Source organism: Erpetoichthys calabaricus, chromosome 17 (assembly GCF_900747795.2).
Source record: "Erpetoichthys calabaricus chromosome 17, fErpCal1.3, whole genome shotgun sequence".
Classification (NCBI taxonomy): Eukaryota; Metazoa; Chordata; class Cladistia; order Polypteriformes; family Polypteridae; genus Erpetoichthys; species Erpetoichthys calabaricus.
In genome coordinates, this window is record NC_041410.2 from 92,327,240 (window position 1) to 92,346,930 (window position 19,691).

General features: G+C 43.1%; 1 protein-coding gene across 1 annotated transcript in view; it reads left to right on the plus strand.

Annotated features, from left to right (window-relative positions):
* The window catches only part of asb7 (ankyrin repeat and SOCS box containing 7), a 59,468-nt gene that overhangs the window by 33,413 nt on the left and 6,364 nt on the right, over positions 1-19,691 (plus strand). The window contains 3 exon segments of the mRNA XM_028822802.2: positions 2,561-2,640; positions 2,642-3,017; positions 3,020-3,166. Coding sequence (XP_028678635.2) covers positions 2,561-2,640; positions 2,642-3,017; positions 3,020-3,166 — 603 coding nt within the window.

A 19,691-nucleotide genomic window follows, 5' to 3' on the forward strand; every position in this document is an offset into this window, starting at 1 on the left:
CGGGCCTCTTCTTCACATCACGTCAGATTACGTCTTCTCCTGAAGAAGGAGCCTGAGTTGCCTCGTGAAAGCTTGCATATTGTAATCTTTTTAGTTAGCCAATAAAAGGCGTCATTTTGCTTGACTTCTCACATTGTCATAGCTTTTAACATATAACTTTCTTTTTCCATTTTTATTTCAGTTCACCTCATTTCTGGGGAGTTTGCTCCTTAAATTGTATACAGATATTGACAATTGGTGACTAAAAGTGCAGACACGAGTGCAAATGATACTGAATGTTTGAGCAGAGGCGCTACTTCATGTTGCATTCATTTGCGTGCTACTTGGTAATACAGGGCTTGGCAAAGCGGTGCATAAGTTCAGTCCTGCGGACCACCTGAACTGCAGGTGTCCATCCCAAGCACCTTCTGTTTATAACTGGACCCATGCCTTTTATTAAACAACTTTATTTCCTAATTTCTACCATTTTTGTGTGTCAATCCAGAAATTACAAAACGAAGTTAGAATTTTAGGAAAACTAGGGGGCTTTGCCCCCTGCTCGCTTTGCTCAACCCTCCCCAAACCCCCAGGCTGCTTTTTGATCCAGCCACTTTGCCCCTCTGCCACTCACATTGTGATGGGGGGGGGGGGGGCTGAACGTACGCTAAGGAGATGCAGTCGGATGTGCTGCTGTTGCCAAGCTGTGCATTCTGCTTGTCCCGTGGCCCGTCGATCATTTAAAAAACCTGTACAGCAGCTGTCCTTTTGTCTCACTGCCTTGTCTCGCTTGACATCAAATTGTCACGTATCGCCGCCTTCCAAGATTTTTTTTATAATAGAGAGATGTATCAAGCATTTGCATGTGTATGTGTGACAAGAATTACCGTATATACTCGCGTTTAAGTTCTCCTGCAGATTGATTTTTACCGTTAATTTCCATTATTTTATAATGTCGGTCATATGTCGAAAGAGGAAAACTTACACTATTGGTCCAATAGGTTACGATATGCTAACACCCACCTGAGAGAGTAAGCACTAAGCACACGGCCTTTTCTGCTATTAATTGTGCCCGTGTGACCACACAGTAATACCCGAACTATTCTGAAGCGACGTTTGCACTGATTTGTGTTTTTTTTGTATCTCACACCCTCATACACCTTTATCGTAAGAGCATCCCTTATCTACGATGGAGCGTTCGATCAGAAGAAAATATGAAGCTGGTTTTAAATTAAGCGTCGTTGAAGTGGCGAAAGAAATTGGTAAGTGCGCTGCTGCAACAAAATTCGATGCGTCTGAAAAACTGAAGCGAGATTGGAGGAGGCAAGAAGATGTAAAAAAAAAAAAAAAAGAGAGAAGGTCGTATAAGTCAGGGTCTGATTTTTATGATCAATTTTTCAGGTTTCAAGACCCGACTTATACGCAAGTATATACGGTGTAACGGGGACCCGGCCGGGACACCCCTACTGCATATGTTCCGGGGGAGAAGCCATGGGCTCCTCAGTACCTCCCCCGGGATGCTTGGTGGCAGCCTCCTTGGGTGACATTGGTGCCTCAGTTTCCCGCAGGGCTCCATGGGAAATGGAGTTCTCCACAACCCCGTGGGGATCTGGGGTGGCCGCCAGGGGGTGCTGCATGGATTCCAGAGCCAACATGGACACCTCTACAGCCCCGCCCGGAAGTGCAATTGGCAACCGGTGATCAAGCAGCTGGAGCACTTCCTGGTGGGCTATAAAAAGGGCCAGCATCCACCACTCAGGAGCCAGAATCTGGAGGAAGAGGACGAGGTTGCCTGGGAGGAGTGGTGGTGACAGAGGAGAAGTGTTTTGTGTTGCCTTTAGTGCTTTTGGGACAGTGTTGTGGCTGGAGGGATTACGGGGAAGACATGCCCTCCAGCTGAAGAAAAATAAAAGTGCTTGTGTGTTTTTACACGTGCCTCTTGTGTCAGTCGGTGCCGGGTCAGGCGCTATATAGCGCCTTTTACAACAGTATTCTTTTTGTTGCTTTTTTAATCTTTTGCTCTTTTTATATGTGCTGACCATTGAAGTGAAGTTTACTCAGAAGTCGCTCCATACCCAAGTATTGAGTGTCATTTATACCCATGTCTGCACTGCTCACTAATGTCAATATTTGGAAACAATTACAGGAGTAAACACCATAGATAAACATTTTAAAGAGTACAAATTTCTGAATTTTTGTATTAATGTAAATTATATTAGAGCATGTGTCGGAGTGCATAATTAGACCAGGAAAATACTAAACAATTGGACCATTTAGAAGTGAAACTAAACCATTAATTTGTGAAGCAAGTTGGAATGAAAACCTGCATCCACAAGCAGCCATACCCCAGAACTGAACTTGGGACCTCTAGTGTAGCCTATTAGGACAAGAACATTGAAGCCTGTTTATAGCAGAACTATATACCAGACAGATTGACCCTTTTATGTAAAGATCTACTCTTCAGAAAGTGATTTTTTTTTCCTCTTTGCTTTTCATTGTCTTTATCTGTTCAACTTCACTTTTCATTTAAATACAGCTAATGATTTCTCTCCTTTTTCTTGTCTTGTCGTTCCCCTCTGTTTAGCTGATCCTACAGTGAAAGACTTAATTGGAGGCTTCACCGCTCTGCATTATGCTGCCATGCACGGCCGGGCACGGATTGCCGCGCTTGATGTTGGAATCCGAGTACCGAAGTGACATTATTAATGCCAAAAGCAATGACGGTTGGACTCCCCTTCACGTTGCAGCCCACTACGGAAGAGACTCGTTTGTCAGGCTCCTGCTGGAGTTCAAGGCCGAGGTCGATCCGCTTAGTGATAAAGGCACTACGCCGCTTCAGCTGGCCATTATCAGGGAACGCTCCAGCTGTGTGAAAATCCTCTTGGACCACAATGCCAACATCGATATCCAGAATGGCTTTCTGCTGCGCTATGCCGTGATCAAAGGCAACCACTCGTACTGCCGCATGTTTCTCCAACGAGGGGCAGACACGAATCTCGGCCGTTTAGAAGATGGCCAGACACCCTTGCACTTATCTGCTCTCAAGATGACGTTCTTTGTGCTCAGATGTTGTACACCTATGGGGCAGACACTAATACCCGAAATTATGAGGGACAGACCCCACTTGCTGTGTCTGTGAGTATATCAGGTGCAACCCGGCCATGTCTGGATTTTCTACAGGAAGTCACAAGTACGTTCCTTATTTTTCCCTTTTTAACTACTAATTCTTGGCTTCAGTTATATTTTGTATTATATACTCTCATATTTTGAAGTATGGTTTTTTTCACAAGTAGTAGTTTTTAGTCTGTCATATGACTCTCGGTGTAGTGGAGAACAGAGCACAACAGCTCGTCTCCTCATTCCCAATTCAGTCTTGACATGAAGAGTACAGCACACTTACCCGCTTTTCCTTTCCTCATCCTCTCAGGTTTTGAGAGTCTCTAATGTTTCAATGAAAAAATATTCACTATGTCTTTTTTTTTATAGACCTTTACTTTATTTGCTTGTATCCAAAGTGACTTACAAAAGAGGTCAACATAACTGAGAGCCTGTCAGGCTGCGAGACTGTTTGGGAACAAATGTGACGGGACGAATTGACCATCACAGGTGACGAGCTCAGAGCAAAATGCCATCGAGTTACAATTCGTAAGTTACAAAAACTGAACAAAGGCATCATCAGTTAGATGGAAATCCGCCAAAGAAGAGGGTCTTCAAACGCTTTTTAGCACACATCCAAGGCGCCCCAGTTGCAAATGAATGTGGGCAGCTTGTTCCACTAGTTAGGAGCTACACTTGAAATACCCAGAAGTGGCAGCATCACCTGACACTGGTCTTCAGCAGGCCTGAGTGGATCAGAAGTGTAGTCGTGTCACCTGAATACAAAAGATCGTTCTCTTTTGAGCGTGCATTGGCCTTCCGCCATATTTGTGCAATGATCAATTTTTCTTCCCCCTCTTGACTCCACTTCAGAATGGCTTGCTTTTCTCTCATAGACATTTCTGTGGCCTTCATGTTGGTTTATCAACAACAAATGCAGTCTTCACAGGTGAAACCCAAGGCTAAAACCAAAACTTCACATTCAGAGCTAGCTATTCCATGTAATGAGACACATTTGGGGAACAAGGTGCACCTTTCAGTCATATGTTCCCATACTTTTGCTTGCCAGTAAAAAAAGAAAATTCAGACATGAGAGTCAGTAGGCTTTGCACCCCTAGGAACCACCTTACCCGAACTATCCCATAATATTCAGTAATTATTTACTGCTCTGATGCTGATCTTTCTGATCATAAAACAGGTCATTACAATAGCAATTGACGAGAAGAATTTATAACTACCATATATACTCGCATATAAGTCAGGAGTTGATTTTAACGTATAACTTCTGGTATTTTATAACGTCAGTCATATAAGTCGAATGCGGAAAACTCACGCTATTGGTCCAAGAGATTATGATGTATTGACACCCACCTGAGAGAGTCACCTCGAAGCACACGGCCTTTTTTATTTTTTTCTATGTATTGTGCCTACATGACCACACGGTAATACCCAAACTATTCCGAAGCGGCAATTGCAGTGATTTGTGTTTTTGTATCTCACACCTTTATCGAAAGAGCATCCCTTATCTACAATGGAGCGTTCGATCAGAAGAAAATATGAAGATGGTTTTAAATTAAATGTCGTTGAATTAGCAAAAGAAATTGGTAACTGCGCTGCTGCAACAAACTTCAATGCACCTGAGAAACTGATGTGAGATTAAAGGAAGCAAGAAGATATAAAAAAAAAAGTCGGGGTCTAATTTTATGATCGATTTTTCGGGTTTCAAGACCCAACTTATACATGAGTGTATACGGTAATTGCAGTATTATGGTATACTAGACGAAGAGCCCGTTTCGACAACATAAGATGAAACGGGATCGAGTTTGTGTCAGCAGTGTATGAAGAACAAATGATAAGTAACGAAGAAGTTGTTTTGTAATGATTGTAGTCCGCTTTACTCATTACTGTACAGGCTTGTACTGTAAGTTGATGAATTTTCCAGGCCTATAGTATAATATTGAATGATGAATGTTCCAGTACAATATGGAATAGTAATAAGTATAAGCACCACAAACCTGATATAGGTGTATTGAATGAATGCGTAATTGAATCAGAATGCGTCATTAGGCCTCGAGCTGTAGTCGAAATCGCCTTTCAGGCCTCTAGAGCTTTAATCGAAGTCACCTTTCTCTTTGAATTTTTGCGGTCGTAAATCCGCCGCCTACCGCGATGTTGGGGTTGGATGTCAGTCTCGTAAGGTTTTTCGGGTGACTGCGCATTCGGCTTCGGACGGACGTGAGTGAGTGAGGAGGCAGGCGAATTATGTATTAAGATGGGGAATGACCCGGACACAGACAGGTGGACATGATTTCAGCACCACAATACTTTTATTTACACTATATTTACAAGTGAAACACACACACAACCCAGTGCCGCAGCACCAATCACCCCAAAGTCCAGGCCTCACAATGCCTCTTCTCTCTCTGGTCCACTTCCACTCTTCCGAGCTCATCACCTATTATCAAGGTGAGAACAGGTTCAGCTTCTCTGTGTTGTGAATTGCCTGGAACATCCATTAAATTCCGATGACACCTTACTGTAATATCTCTGAAAAGGATGTTTAATGATTAAATCCATCAGTCCAGAGATTTGTCCATTTCAGCTAGCATTGAGCACGAGGCGTAAACAATCCATGGACGAGGCATCCACTCATCGCAAGGTGAATACAAGCACTCACATACACTAGCATCATTTTAGTGTAACCGAATCTGCATGTCTTTGGAAGGAAACCCAGCAGGAAAACATGTAAACTCCAGGCAGGGAATACCAGCGACATGACTCCCTGTGAGACAGCAGTGCTACCGCTCCGCCACCGTGTCACCCCCATGTGTGTCATTATTAACAGTATTCATTATTTAAACGAAATTACTGATTTATCTGTAAAATGTAACATACATACTTTAATGCATTTCATCATGAAAGTGATATCAAGTTTAAATCTAAGGATTCTAAATGTGCAGAGAGTTGGAGTATCATACATTTAATGTGCGCAGTGTGGTGATCTATTGCTGTTTGCTGCTGCTGTCAGGACCGGAGGAAGCCCTAGAAAAAAAGATGGCACAGAAGACGGTATGTGAGACTTTTAAAATGTATCGTGTCATTACGATCGGGAATATGCGATGCTTGAATATAAAAGCACCATGAATACATCTGTATGTTGTCATTTTGCTTCACCACATCGAAGCGCACACACCGATCTTGTAGGATCCACAAAGTGGCTTTCTGTCACATGTAGATAGTAAACGGAGACTCTGGTCTCTGTCAGTGGATGATGCAATCAACATGGGACTGCACTACATCCTGCAACATCTCGACTCTCCAGGGACATATGCTAGGATCCTGTTTGTGGACTTCAGCTCAGCGTTCAATACTATCATTCCAGAAGTTCTCCACACCAAACTCACTTGGCTCTTTGTACCAGCTCCCATCTGCCAGTGGATCACAAACTTCCTGACAGATAGGAAGCAGCAAGTGAGAATGGGAAATATCACATCCAGCACATGAACAGTCAGCACTGGCGCCCCCCAGGGATGTGTCCTGTCCCCTCTGCTCTTCTCCCTCTATACAAATGACTGCACCTCAAGAGACTCGTCTGTTAATCTGAAGTTTGCAGATGATATGACAGTCATTTGGCCTCATCAAGGACAGTGACAAGTCTGTATACAGACGAGAGGTCGAACAGCTGGCCCTCTGGTGCGGTCAAAACAACCTGGAGCTGAACAAGCTTAAAACTCTGGAGATGACAGTGGACTTCAGGAGGAGCCCCCCGGTGTTGCCCCCTCTCACACTACTCAACAGCATTTTTGTCTGCTGTGGAAAAATTTAGGTTTCTGGGATCCACAATTTTCGAGGACCTGAAGTGGGCACCAAACATAGACACAATTGTGAAAAAGGCCCAGCAGAGGTTGTACTTCCTGCGTCAGCTCAGGAAGTTCAACCTGCCTCAGGAGCTGCTCATCCAATTTTACTCTTCAGCAAACCAGTCCGTTCTCTGTTCATCTATCATAGTCTGGTTTGGTTCAGCCACAAAACAGGACAGGAACAGACTACAACAGACAGTCAGGACTGCAGAAAAAATCATTGGTGCTGATCTGCCCTCCATTCAGGACTTATACAGATCTCGAGTCAGGAAACGGGCAGAAAACATCACTGCAGATGTACTCCAAAACTACCAGACATGTGAACAGTTTCTTCCCTCAGGCCATCACTCTGACGAACACTTAAGTCAATCTCACAGCATCAGAGACAATACTAGGTAAAACCGGAGTTCAATTCCTTGTATGTGTACATATACTTGGCCAATAAAGCTGATTCTGATTCTGACGTCACATTCCAACTTTTAGCACACTGCGCCCCCTGACTTTTTGCTGGTACTGCAACTCACGCACGCGTCGCGTTAATTTCTGAGGACCTGCTCAGAGGACGCATCAAATGAACGCATGGCAGCCATGATGCGTGTTCTGAGCGTGAAATATAAATGAGCCCTTACTGCCCACACGGGCTCAGGAAGCCTTGCAGCTCCTCCTGGCGGTGGCCACGGAGCCCAACAGGGATGAGCTCCAGTGTAACATAATTGTGGTCCCCAACGTAACCCAGGGAGGGGGGGGGCTGCCACCAAGTGTTCCGGAGGACGTAATGTGCATCCCATGGCTACTCCCCCGGAACCAGTGCCAAAGGGGCATCCCGGCCATCCACCACAGCGTCTTGCAAGTTCACCCTCACGTTTCGGCTGTCACATTGTGTCAAGAAGCAGCGTTGTTTTTGTGCCTCTTAAAACACAAAGAAAAAACACGGTGTAATCATTTTTCAGGCGTTTGCTGCTTGAAATGGTTTCACTGTAATTTACCTCCTTTTACATTCCAGAGCATAAGGGGGAATAAAAAAAAACAAGGGCCGCCATAAGCTGTATTACATAAAGACTTAATGATTTATTTTGCACAAATGGCGGCATTCCATTCTGTCCACTGCACTTTGATATCAAGATATCAAAGTGATTTGTGCCGGCAAGCAGTGTTTAAATCTGCCCCGCCTATAAGGAAAAGATCTGTTATTGTGCTCAACATCAAAGTGATCAAATTGCACCCAGGTTATTGATTACATTTACAAAACAAATAAGCAGTAGCCATGAGGTAATCACAATATATATACGGAATACAGGTGGTATTATTCCTCTGTCAGTGAAGTTGGAGTCGCACACCTGTACGAAAGGGAGATACCCAGCAAGTCTTTGTTTGCGTTTCTTTCTTTTTCTCCTCTATAAGAGAATGAAGTCTATAAATTGACATACAACTGAGACACTCGGAACCCTCAAAGTAAATCTGTGTTGTGGTTTAGCCAGATGCACTACTGACTTCTGTTTCACTTCTTTCTTTTAAATCGTATTGTATACCAGTGAGATGCATCGGCTCCTACGTGATTGTCCCATATAATGTCTTTCAAATATCGCTACCTGTTTGATCAGCGTAAAAAGGGATTATGGGTGCCTTTCTTACTACCTACCAGTACCTTCCTTTTTCGGTATTTTCTTTCTTCACGAGATTGAAATAGAGATTAAGTCATGATGAATATTTTGTGGTAATTTCAATCTCTATAGTATGTAACTTGGAGAAAGAACATCCTGTTTTTTTTGTAATATCGGAATAAAGGATCAGAGTGGTAGCCCACCAAGCTGGACGGGGCATTCCCATCTCCGTCATTTTTCTGCATCATCACTTGTGTTGGGATTTTCAGGCGATCAGATCTTTAGATTTGAGGAGCAGCAGCAGCAGCTCCACATGAACCTCAGTGAGGAGGCAGATAGTTAAAGATTAGGCCGAGGGGGCAGCTGTTCACGGAACAAGCCGTCTCATTTCCACCCATTTGTCCGTGCCATTTACGTTTGGCTATTCGAGTAACGTAAGACGTAACGCTGACCCTAATTAAACTTGGGATCGGGTGGCGTCTATCACAGATAAGCATATTCACCAATCTGCAAGAATTTTGTTATCATTGCATGATAAATTCATGTGAAACAGGCCAGTGCAAATGCTGTTTTCAATCATTATAGTAACTGAACTATTATTTTTAATTCTGCCCTCCATAATTTTTTTTTTTTTTTTTTTTTTATTTCCCCCCCAGACCCCCCCCCACCCCCCCCACTGCGCCACAGGTTAAAATTATAAATTGAACAATTCAGACGCGATTAAAGTACACATGGGAGAAATTCATTTACGAAGATTTTCATACATTTCGGTCACACCAACCCATTTTAAGGTACCATAATGTTTGGGACACAGCAATGGCAGGTCTGTTAAGGCTGTCACATTTAGGACTTTGTCTCATATCCCAGCATGCAATGACTGATTGACATCTGAGACTCTTAGACATCTCGAGGTGCTGAGGATCTCCTCTGGTGATGCTCTGCCAAGCCTCTAATGGTGTCGATTTTCAGCTCCTGCATGTTTTTGGGTGGGGGGCTTGTCCACTTAAGGTTTCTCTTCAGCATATGGAAGGCCTGCTCAATTGGATTTCAATTGGGTGGTTGGCTTGGCCATTCAAGAATTTTCCATTTTTTTTAGCTTTGAAAAACTCCTGTGTGGCCTCCGCAGTGTGTCTGGATCATTAACTTGTTGTAGGATGAAGCGTCATTATATTGCGTTTGGAGGCACCTAGTGGAACTTCTGGAACACCTCAGAATTCATCATGACGTCAAAGGTTCCATCGTCATTGAAGAGGAGTGTGCCAGGAGCTGTGGTAGCCATACATGCCCAAGCCATAACACCCCCACCGCCATGTTTGAGGTGGTCTGCTGTGGATCTCGGGCATTTCCTTTTCATCAGCACACTTTGCTGTTGTCATCACTCTGATGAGGTTCATCTTCGTCTCATCAGTCCACAAGACCTTTTCCCAGAATTCTGCAGACTCCTTTTTCTCAAACTGTAACCTGGCCATCCTGTTTTAGTGGTTTTCATCTTGCAGTGTGGCCTCAGTGTTTCTGTTCCTGAAGTCTTCTGCTGATAATCGTCTCTGACACACACAGACACACACATCAGCCCCCTGAAGACTGTGTCTGATCTGTCAGGCAGGCGCTGGGGTCTTTTTCTTGACCATTGTGAGGATTCTTCTGTCATCAGCAGTGGAGGTCTTCCTTGGCCTACCAGCCCCTTTGTGATTACTGACCTCACCAGTGCATTCTTTCTCCTTCATGATATTCCAAGCAGTTGATTTCGGTCATCCTAAGGTCTTCCCGATGTCTCCAATGGTTTTCTTCTTGTTTTTCAGCCTCATAATGGCTTCTTTGACTTTCATTGTCTCAGCTCTTGTCCTTCATGTTGAACAATGGCAGCTACAGTCTCCAAAGGGTAGAAGCAAGCCGTGGTATCTTATGAAGCAACGAAACCCACCTGAGGAATCCCAAACACCTGTGACGTCAATTGTCCCAAACATTATGGTGCCCTGGAATCGTGGAACCATGTGAAGAAAGTGTTGTGTGACCAAAATGGCTGCAATTCCCCTTAAATGAAAGTCTGCAATGTGCACTTTAATCACAATGTCTGAATTGTTTGATTTGTTATTTTAAACTTTGGAGCAGAGGGGTAAGTCAAGGACAAATCATAGAAGGCTCTGTCGTTTCTCCGTGGTTTGACCTGTTGAGTCGCATTTAGAGGAGGAATGGGCCACGTCCAGCCTAGGGTGGTTTTTAATGGTTGTTTTAAATTGAACTCCTATTTTCCTTATTCTGAGGTTTTGTAACATGCAGAAGAATGCATCTCTGAACTTTCCTTTGCGCATTTGGGTTTGTTTTGTTAACCTTTCATGTTTTTTGTTTTTCATGGATGCCGATATTTGGAGGCTCTGTGAGGCCTTGTGTTGTCGGCAGCCTGTCCTGTGAATTCATCTCTGCACTGTAACAAAAAAATAATGTTAAATTTACGGTAAAGTACTGGCAGCTGGGTTGCCGGAATTTTACCGTAATAAATAAGGTGACAGTCTACGGTATAACGTTGTAGTAAATAACTTTTTTTCTCTACAACACATTCCAACAGAAGGGAATGTTTAACCATAACCAGAAATCCATGCACTGTAATAAATACACCAATCAACAAACCATTAGAAAGTATTGTCCGGGCAAAACCCCAGTATGCAGTTTGCATCAGTAAAGTAATAACCAATAGCAAACATGTACCATTTAATTATACGCATTGAAAACAATTCAGTATTTAAGGAAGTTACAGCACATTGCCTGGTGGGGAAGTAAAGTTTGCTTTTGCAGTGTATGGTGTCCTACAGGTGGGCCAGCATATCGAATACAACCCACCATAAATCAGTTTCCATAACCTCAACAAACCTTCAGCATGCAGGGGAAAAAATAAGTCTGCTAACTTTAAGTTGTTTTTCCCTCCTGTTCAAAGGTATGTGGTTCACCAGGAACAATACAGTAAAAGGGAGAATTTCCTGAAGGTAGAAAAATATTGATTTTATAGAACTTGGCTGTAAAAAATAATGAAATGTATCCATCAATCCATCCATTATCCTAACTACAGGGTCAATCCCAGCCAACACAGGGCACAAGGCAGGAAACAAACCCCGGGCAGGGCGCCAGCCCACACACACACACACACACACACACACCAAGCACACACTAGGGACAATTTAGAATCGCCAATGCACCTAACTTGCATGTCTTTGGACTGTGGGAGGAAATCCACGCAGACGCGGGGAGAACATGCAAACTCCATGCAGGGAGGGCCTGGGAAGCGAACCCAGGTCTCCGTACTGTGAGGCAGCAGCACTATCACTACACCACCTATGAAATGTATTGTTTAAGGTAACTTTCCTTAATTTCAAAAAAGGTACAGTGGAACCTCGAGTCACGAACGTCTCGGAACACGTACAAATCGGGTTACGACCAAAAAGTTCGCCAGACGTTCACATCTGTTCACGACCTCACACTCGGGTGACGAACGAGCCAGTTTCCCTTCCGGTTTGTACGCACCGATGATTTCTGCACGTGTTGTACATTGTTCTCGGTCAGACGGGCGTGCATTTGCTGTGAACTCTTTGTACTCTATTTCATGTGCGTTTGCATTAATTTTGCAGTCAACCATGGCCTCTGAGCAAGTGAAGAGTGGTAGTGTTGGTGAGAAGAAAGGTTCAAAGAAAATTGAAATCAAATTAAAGAAAGAAATTATTGTGTTACTGATCTTGCCACCGAGTACAGGAAGTCAAAATCTATGATTTTGACTATTCTAAAGCAGAAAGAGGCCATTAAAGCAGCTGATGTTGCAAAAGGAGTTACAGGGTTAACCAAGCAGAGGCCTCAAGTGCTGGAAGAGGTGGAAAAACTGTTGCTAGTGTGGCTGAACGAGAAGCAACTTTCAGGGGGGTAGCGTAAGCAAGGCGATGTTACGCGAGAAAGCCAGGAAAATTCGTGGCGATTTGCTGCAAAACTATTCTACGAGTGGCTAGTTCTTCCTCCTCCCTTCCTTCATGCCAGAATTCGACTCATGCAAGGTTAGTTTTCTTGGTTGTTTATGGTTAGTTTTTGTATAAATTAAGGATTTTTAAAATTTTCATTTTTTTCCCCTGTGCTTAAAACTCGTTTTTTACAGCGAACTCTTGCAATGTTAGTTTTCTCTGTTCAAGGTTTTCTCAGTGTTATTCAATGTTTTTACATTTAGTTTACTATTACACTGTACATTCTATGGTGTAATAAACTATTTTTGTGCTTAAAAATCTTAAAAAAAAAAAAAGATATATTTACATACACTTCGTTCGGTCTGGAACGGACTAATTGTATTTACATACAATCCTGTGGCATATCAGCAGCCTGGTAAAATGTACTTGCGAGTATAAAAGATTCTTAATGTAAAGAATGCAACAATAAGAGAAGTACAGTATGTCTAATCTGAGCCCACCTCTGACCATTACAGAGGTGGGTAGCCACTTTATTGATACTTTGTGTTATTAAGACCTTTAAAGTCTTGTTGCGTAACAGAATCTGAGTAATAGACGCATTTTTGCCGTGTTATCTTACATTTCTCGTGTTAGCCTACAAGTCCATGTTGTCCTTGCACCATCACACACATCTGTGACCCCTAGAAGCAAGCAGTTCCAGTGTGTTTAGTAGTGCGGGTAGTCTGCAAATCAAATTCAGAGCCTTTCAGGAGAGTGTTAGGGGCAGGACCTCTAATCCCCAATTTTATTCAGGAGCAATCAAGAATGAGTAAATCTTCCAGACAAGATACCACTATCTTGGACATAAATGGTTGCCTAAGTAGCTCAGGGATTTCTGGGCATGACCTTAACATCAGCAGTCAGTTGTACTTAATAGGGACACGATAATGGCTGATTTCCTAGTTCCTCAGTTCGGCGTATTTTAAGTAAGATCACTTGACCTATCTGTTTGGTTTCAAATGGTTTCTTAGAATTGCCGTCTGTTTAGAAATAACATGACACATTATTTCATTTTGAAAAGGAAGACCCTGTGGAAACTGCAGCTTTTCCGGTAACTATTGACCTCTTACCTTATGTCCATAAACTATGATTATTTATGTATAATAATAGAGAAGGTATCGTGACTTGAGACGGTATTTTCATTGACCATTTTCAGAATAATGCCAGTCTATATGTGTGTCTGTGCCGGGTTGAGACGCTGCGGATGTGATATCTCCAGAATGAATCGCTCAGTCCAAATTAGGCCTGCTGATTTTGAGCAATCTCACTCCAGTAGTTTTAACTTTTACAGGGGAACATTAGCCAGCCAGCCATTTTCTATGCCTGCTGTGACTGGCATTACGACACCTGATCAAAACGAGGAGAATCTCTGAGTTACCAACCCAATAATCGTAACATAAGAAATGCAACAAAAATGACGTAATAGACGCTGACCGAAAATTGGCCAGTACAGAGACGTCTGCCAATATCATATTTCCTAGGCTTTCGATTGGGCACTCCTTCGATCTCAAGTCCTGATTGTAAGTGAGATGCCACCTTCCAGGACCCATCCCTTTTTATGGCATCCTAACTGGTAGGGACAAAGCCTGCTCAGGGCACTTGGGTGTGTTCTCAGAGCTGCATAGGAAAAGAGAAGGTACCCTTAGCAACAGAGCCCCCTCTCATCATAGAGTGGCTTCGTTTACCTCATTTGAGCATGGAAGAGGATGCCCAGTCGCACATCCGTGACACGGCCTATACAGACCAGGGATGCTGGGAAGTTGTAGCCTATTTGACCAAACAGCTGGCACAAGGCACAAACAGTCCATAAACAGGACGCCATCCCATCGCAAGTCAAACACATGCGCACACACGCCCATCAGAATCAGTTTAGCAGTGCCAGTCCACCTAACCTGCTGTACATATCTCTATATATATATAAAAAAAAAAAACGTCTGTCCTTCTGTATGTCTGTCCGCTTGTCACGAGAGAACTACTTAACGGATTGAGATCAGGCTTTTTTCCATAATTTGCTTGAACATTCCGGTTGATTTTGCGACTTCTGTCATCACGTCAAGTATCATTTCGCTGGCGGTACCGATTTATTTGCACAAATCCAAGAGAGACGCAGAGGGCCGAGGGGAGGGGAAAGCGGGACCTCAGGAGTGGGGAGCTGGGTAGGATCTTCCTCACTCACGCGCCAGCCTCGGTTTCAAGTCGCTCTACTTGTCGCCACGTGTTGGAGCGTAACTTGCCTCCACTTAGCTAGCGATGCCTGATTATTTATTGATTTTTTTTTTTTTTTGATTTTTAAAGTTTGTCCTGTTTCACTCCTACCGCAGGGGGGACAGCTATTCTGTTTATAGGGAAAGTATTATGACTGAAGTTTGAAAATGATGTGCACATTTCAGACTGAGCCCACCTGAACCATTATTGGAGGAATGTCTCCCCGTCCATCTTTGTATGTGTCAGGGTGCAATTCTGTGGATCCGATAACTTTAGCAGAAGCCTGAATCAAACATGGCCTGACTATTAGCATTGTAGAACTGATGTTGAGGAAACTGATTCAGTAGATGTTTTCATTATGGAGGTCAATTTGAGTGTTACAGTCATATGAAAAAGTTTGTGAACCCCTCTCAGCCTGCACAATAATTGACTCTCCTTACAACAACAAAAATAACAGTGGCATGTCTTTCATTTCCTAGGAACATCTGAGTACTGCAGTGTTTTCCGAACAAAGATTTTTAGTGACGCAGTATTTAGTTGTATGAAATTAAATCAAATGTGAAAAACTGGCTGTGCACAAATGTGGGTCCCCTTGTCATTGTGCTGATATGAATGGCTGTCACTGCTCAATGCTGATTACTTACAACACCAAATTGGTTGGATGAGCTCGTAAAGCCTTGAACTTCATAGACCGGTGTGTCCCGTCATGAGATATAAAGGTATTTAAGGTGGTCAATCGCAAGTTGTGCTTCCCTTTGACTCTCCTTTGAAGAGTGACAGCATGGGATCCTCAAAGCAACTCTCCAAAGATCTGAAAACAAAGATTGTTGCGTCTCCTGGTTTAGGAGAAGGCTACAAAAAGCCATCTCAGAGGTCTAAACTGTCAGTTTCAACTGTAAGGAATGGAATCAGGAAATGGAAGGCCACAGGCACAGTTGCTGTTAAACCCAGCAGGTCTGGCAGGCCAAGAGAAATCCAGGAGCGGCATATGAGCAGGATTGTGAGAATGGTGACCGACAACCCTTAGATCACCTCCAAAGACTTGCAAGAACATCTTGCTCCAGATGGTGTATCTGTACATCGTTCTACAATTCAGCGCAATTTGCACAAAGAATATCTGTATGGCAGGGTGATGAGAAAGAAGCCCCTTCTGCACTCACGCCACAAACGGAGTCGCTTGTTGTATGCCAATGCTCATTTAGACAAGCCAGATTCATTTTGGAACCAAGTGCTTTGGACTGATGAGACAAAAATTGAGTTATTTGGTCATAACAAAAAGCGCTTTGCATGGCAGAAGAAGAACACCGCTTTCCAAGAAAAACACCTGCTACCTCCTGTTTAATTTGGTGGAGGTTCCATCATGCTGTGGGGCTGTGTGGCTAGTTCAGGGACTGGGGCCCTTGTTAAAGTCGATGGTCAGATGAATTCAACCCAATATCAGCAAATTCTTCAGGATAATGTTCAAGCATCAGTCACAAAGTTGAAGTTACGCAGGGGTTGGATATTCCAACAAGACAATGACCCAAAACACAGTTGGAAATCTACAAAAGCATTCATGCAGAGGGAGAAGTAGAATGTTCTGGAATGGCCGTCACAGTCCCCTGACTTGAATATCATTGAAAGTCTATGGGATGTATTTGAAGTAGGCTGTCCATCAAATTGAACTGAACTGGGGAGATTTTGTATGAAGAATGGTCAACAATACCTCCATCCAGAATCCAGACACTCATCAAAGGCTATAGGAGGACAGCGTCTAGAGGCTCTTAGATTTATAAAAGGAGGATCAACTAAGTATTGATGCCATATCTTTGTTGGGGTTCCCACATTTATGCACCTGTCTAATTTTGTTATGATGCATATTTTCTGTTAATCCAATATACTTAATGTCACTGCTGAAATCCTACTGTTTCCATAAGACATGTCAGATATTAAAAGGAAGTTGCTACTTTGAAAGCTCAGCCAATGAGAAACAAAAATCCAAAGAATTAAGAGGGCTTCCCAAACTTTTTCATATGACTGTATGTGCACATTTGCGCTTCACCTGCAGCACATTTGGGGATTGAAAAAATATATATATATATTTTTTATATATAAAGATCTGATCTATTCATTTCATTCCACATCCCATATTTTACTTCTAAAAGTGCAGCTTAATGTACAGCAGGTGAAGCCATGGATTTGACACCTCTGATTTTTCAAATCTTCTAATAATGAAGGAAAAAAGAAACAAGTGGTTGGAGTGGTAAATATTTGAGCAGATAATGAGGTGTGTAGTTGCAACCACCATTCTCTCAAGATGGAAGAAGCTGTCAGTTAGTGACAGGACTGAGCCTGGGAAGTTTACAGTCATTAATTTACACTAACCTGCAAACTAAGATGTTTTAAGCAGTTTTGACGAGAACAGGCCATTCAGCCCAACAAGCTTGTTCATCTTATTCTCCTTGATAGTCCAAAACGACATGTCAACATTTGAAGGGTCGCAAAGTCCTGCTCCCCACCAAACTATGCTAAAGGTAACATGGCATTTAACCCTATGAGTTGGCAGAGTGGATGCCACAACTTGAGGTGCCTGGCTCTGTTTCTCAGCTTGGTTTGGCGGCTGTGTGGCATTCATTCTTTTTTGTTTCTCAAAATCCTTGTGACTTTCCTCTGAACAATCCAGTGTGCTTCCAAAAATCCTACATTTCAGTTTCATTGGTTGCTCTGCTTTTCCCAGGAGTGGCTGATCGTGGCTGTTCCTTCCCATGAGCTGCTGTTCCAGCCAAAGTTGGCTCAGCAGTTGTTCCTGCTGGCACAGAGGGAGGTTTACACCTTTGCTTAGACAAATGGATGCGTAGTAGCCTGCTCTGGCAGCCTGGTGGGCACTGGATTAGGCTCTTCTGTCTCACCACTCCATTAGTCTCGGTCCAGTTTTCAGTCTGATCACTGCAGGTTTGGACTTTTCTCCCTGTGTGTGCAGAGCTCTTCTCCAGTTTGCTCTTCCTTAATCACCATTTGACTGTATTAGCAGCCCCATTGTGACAGTAAGAACGTGAGATGGCCTGTGGTTGTGTTCACCGTGATGTGTTCCTAACTAACCTGCTGTTAGCTCCAGCCCCACCAGGACCCTGCCAAGAAAGAGAGTGTTCAGAAAATGAATGATTAAATGTGCGTTACTTTATATTACTTGTCATGTCAATACCAGTTTCAGAAGATGGACACACTGCAGTCATAAAAAGAATTGGATGGACAGACATGGTCAGCAGCAATACTATAGGCTGTGGCACTTAAATGATGCTCAGTTGGTACTAAGGGAGCCCAGAGTGAGCTAACACACCATTACACTACCAGCAGCAACCTGAACCGTTGATACAAGGCAAGAGTAGATCCAGGCTTTCATGGTGCTGACCCTACCATCCGAATGTCTGAGCAGAAATTGAGACTCATCAGACCAGGCAACGTTTTTCCAATCTTCTGTTGTCCAACTTTGCTGAGCCCGTGTGAATTGTAGTCTCAGTTGCCTGTTCTTAGCTGACAGGAGTGGCACCCGCTGTGGTCTCCTGCTGCTGTAGCCCACCTGCTTCAAGATTTGATGTGCTGTGTGTTCAGAGATGCTCTTCTGCACACCAAGTGCTTATTTGAGTTACTGTCAGCTCAAACCAGTCTGGCCATTCTCCTCTTGCATCAACGAGGCATTTTCACCCAGAGAACTGCCACTCACTAGATATTTTTATGACCATTCTCTGTAAACCCTAGAAATGGTTGTGCATGAAAATCCCAGTAGATCAGCAGTTTCTGGCCCATTTGGCACCAACAAGCAGTGCCACATTCAAAGTCTCTTCAGTCACCTTTCTTCCCCCCTTTTGATGGTCGGTTTGAACTTCTGCAGGTCATCTTGACGATGTATGCAGGCCGAAATGCATTGAGATACCGCTGTGTGATTGGCTGATCAGATATTTGCATTAACAAGCATTTGGACAGGTGTACCTAATAAAGTGGCCGGTGAGTGTATATCTACATGGTCTGAACACACACCAGAATGAGTAAAAAGGAGGAAAACGTTTGACTTGGCAGTCCCATTCCCTGTGAGGCACAATGCAGGCGTTTTGCCATTCGTGTAAAGGACACCCAGTTGTGTTTCTTGATGCACTTCTGCTGAATGATTCATTGGCTGAAAGTTGTCCGTGTTGGTGTCTCAGAGAGAGGATGTGCAGCATTGTTCATAAGGGCACTCAGTTTTGTTTTAATTCTCTCCTCCTCTAACCCAAATTGGAATGACAAATGCAATGCGTTTTATTACTGCAAGTGTTTGTAATGTGTCATCCATTGGAATACCGATTGCAATGCATTTTATTACTGCAAATGTTTGTAATGCATCATTTGTTGGAATGACATGCAATGCTTTTTATTATTGCAAATGTTTGTGATGCATCATCTGTTGGAATGATAGAGGCTGCAACCAGACAGACATACAGATACATAGACACATCTTTTTATTATTTTACTTGCGGGGTTACCCTTCTAAGATTTTTTTACATCTAAGTAATCGCTATAGACCTCAGCGTTCACATCTGCAGTGCACCATGTAATGTATATGTCTCTGTTATATGCCAGTTTGTATGGGATTCGTAAAGCAGTGCTAATGTTTGTGATGCGCCACCTGTTGGAATGACAGGCACCTAACAATCAGACAAACTCACGGATACATATCCTTTTGCTAGCTGCGCTACCCGTCTAAGATGGGTTGAAGTCTGAGTAATCAGCATAGACCTCCACGTTAACGTTTGCAGTGCACCATGCAGTGCGTATGCCATTTGGTGTGGGATTTATAAAAGCTTTTTTAATGTTACTGATGCGCCATCTGTTGGAATAACAGATTCATAGCAAGTGGACAGACTCCCTTTAAGAAAAGGGTAAGGGGTCTGTGTAAGTGTCCTTAGGTTTGAGAAATGTGCAGTGTAAATAAAAATTATTATTATTATTATTATTATAAGACCATA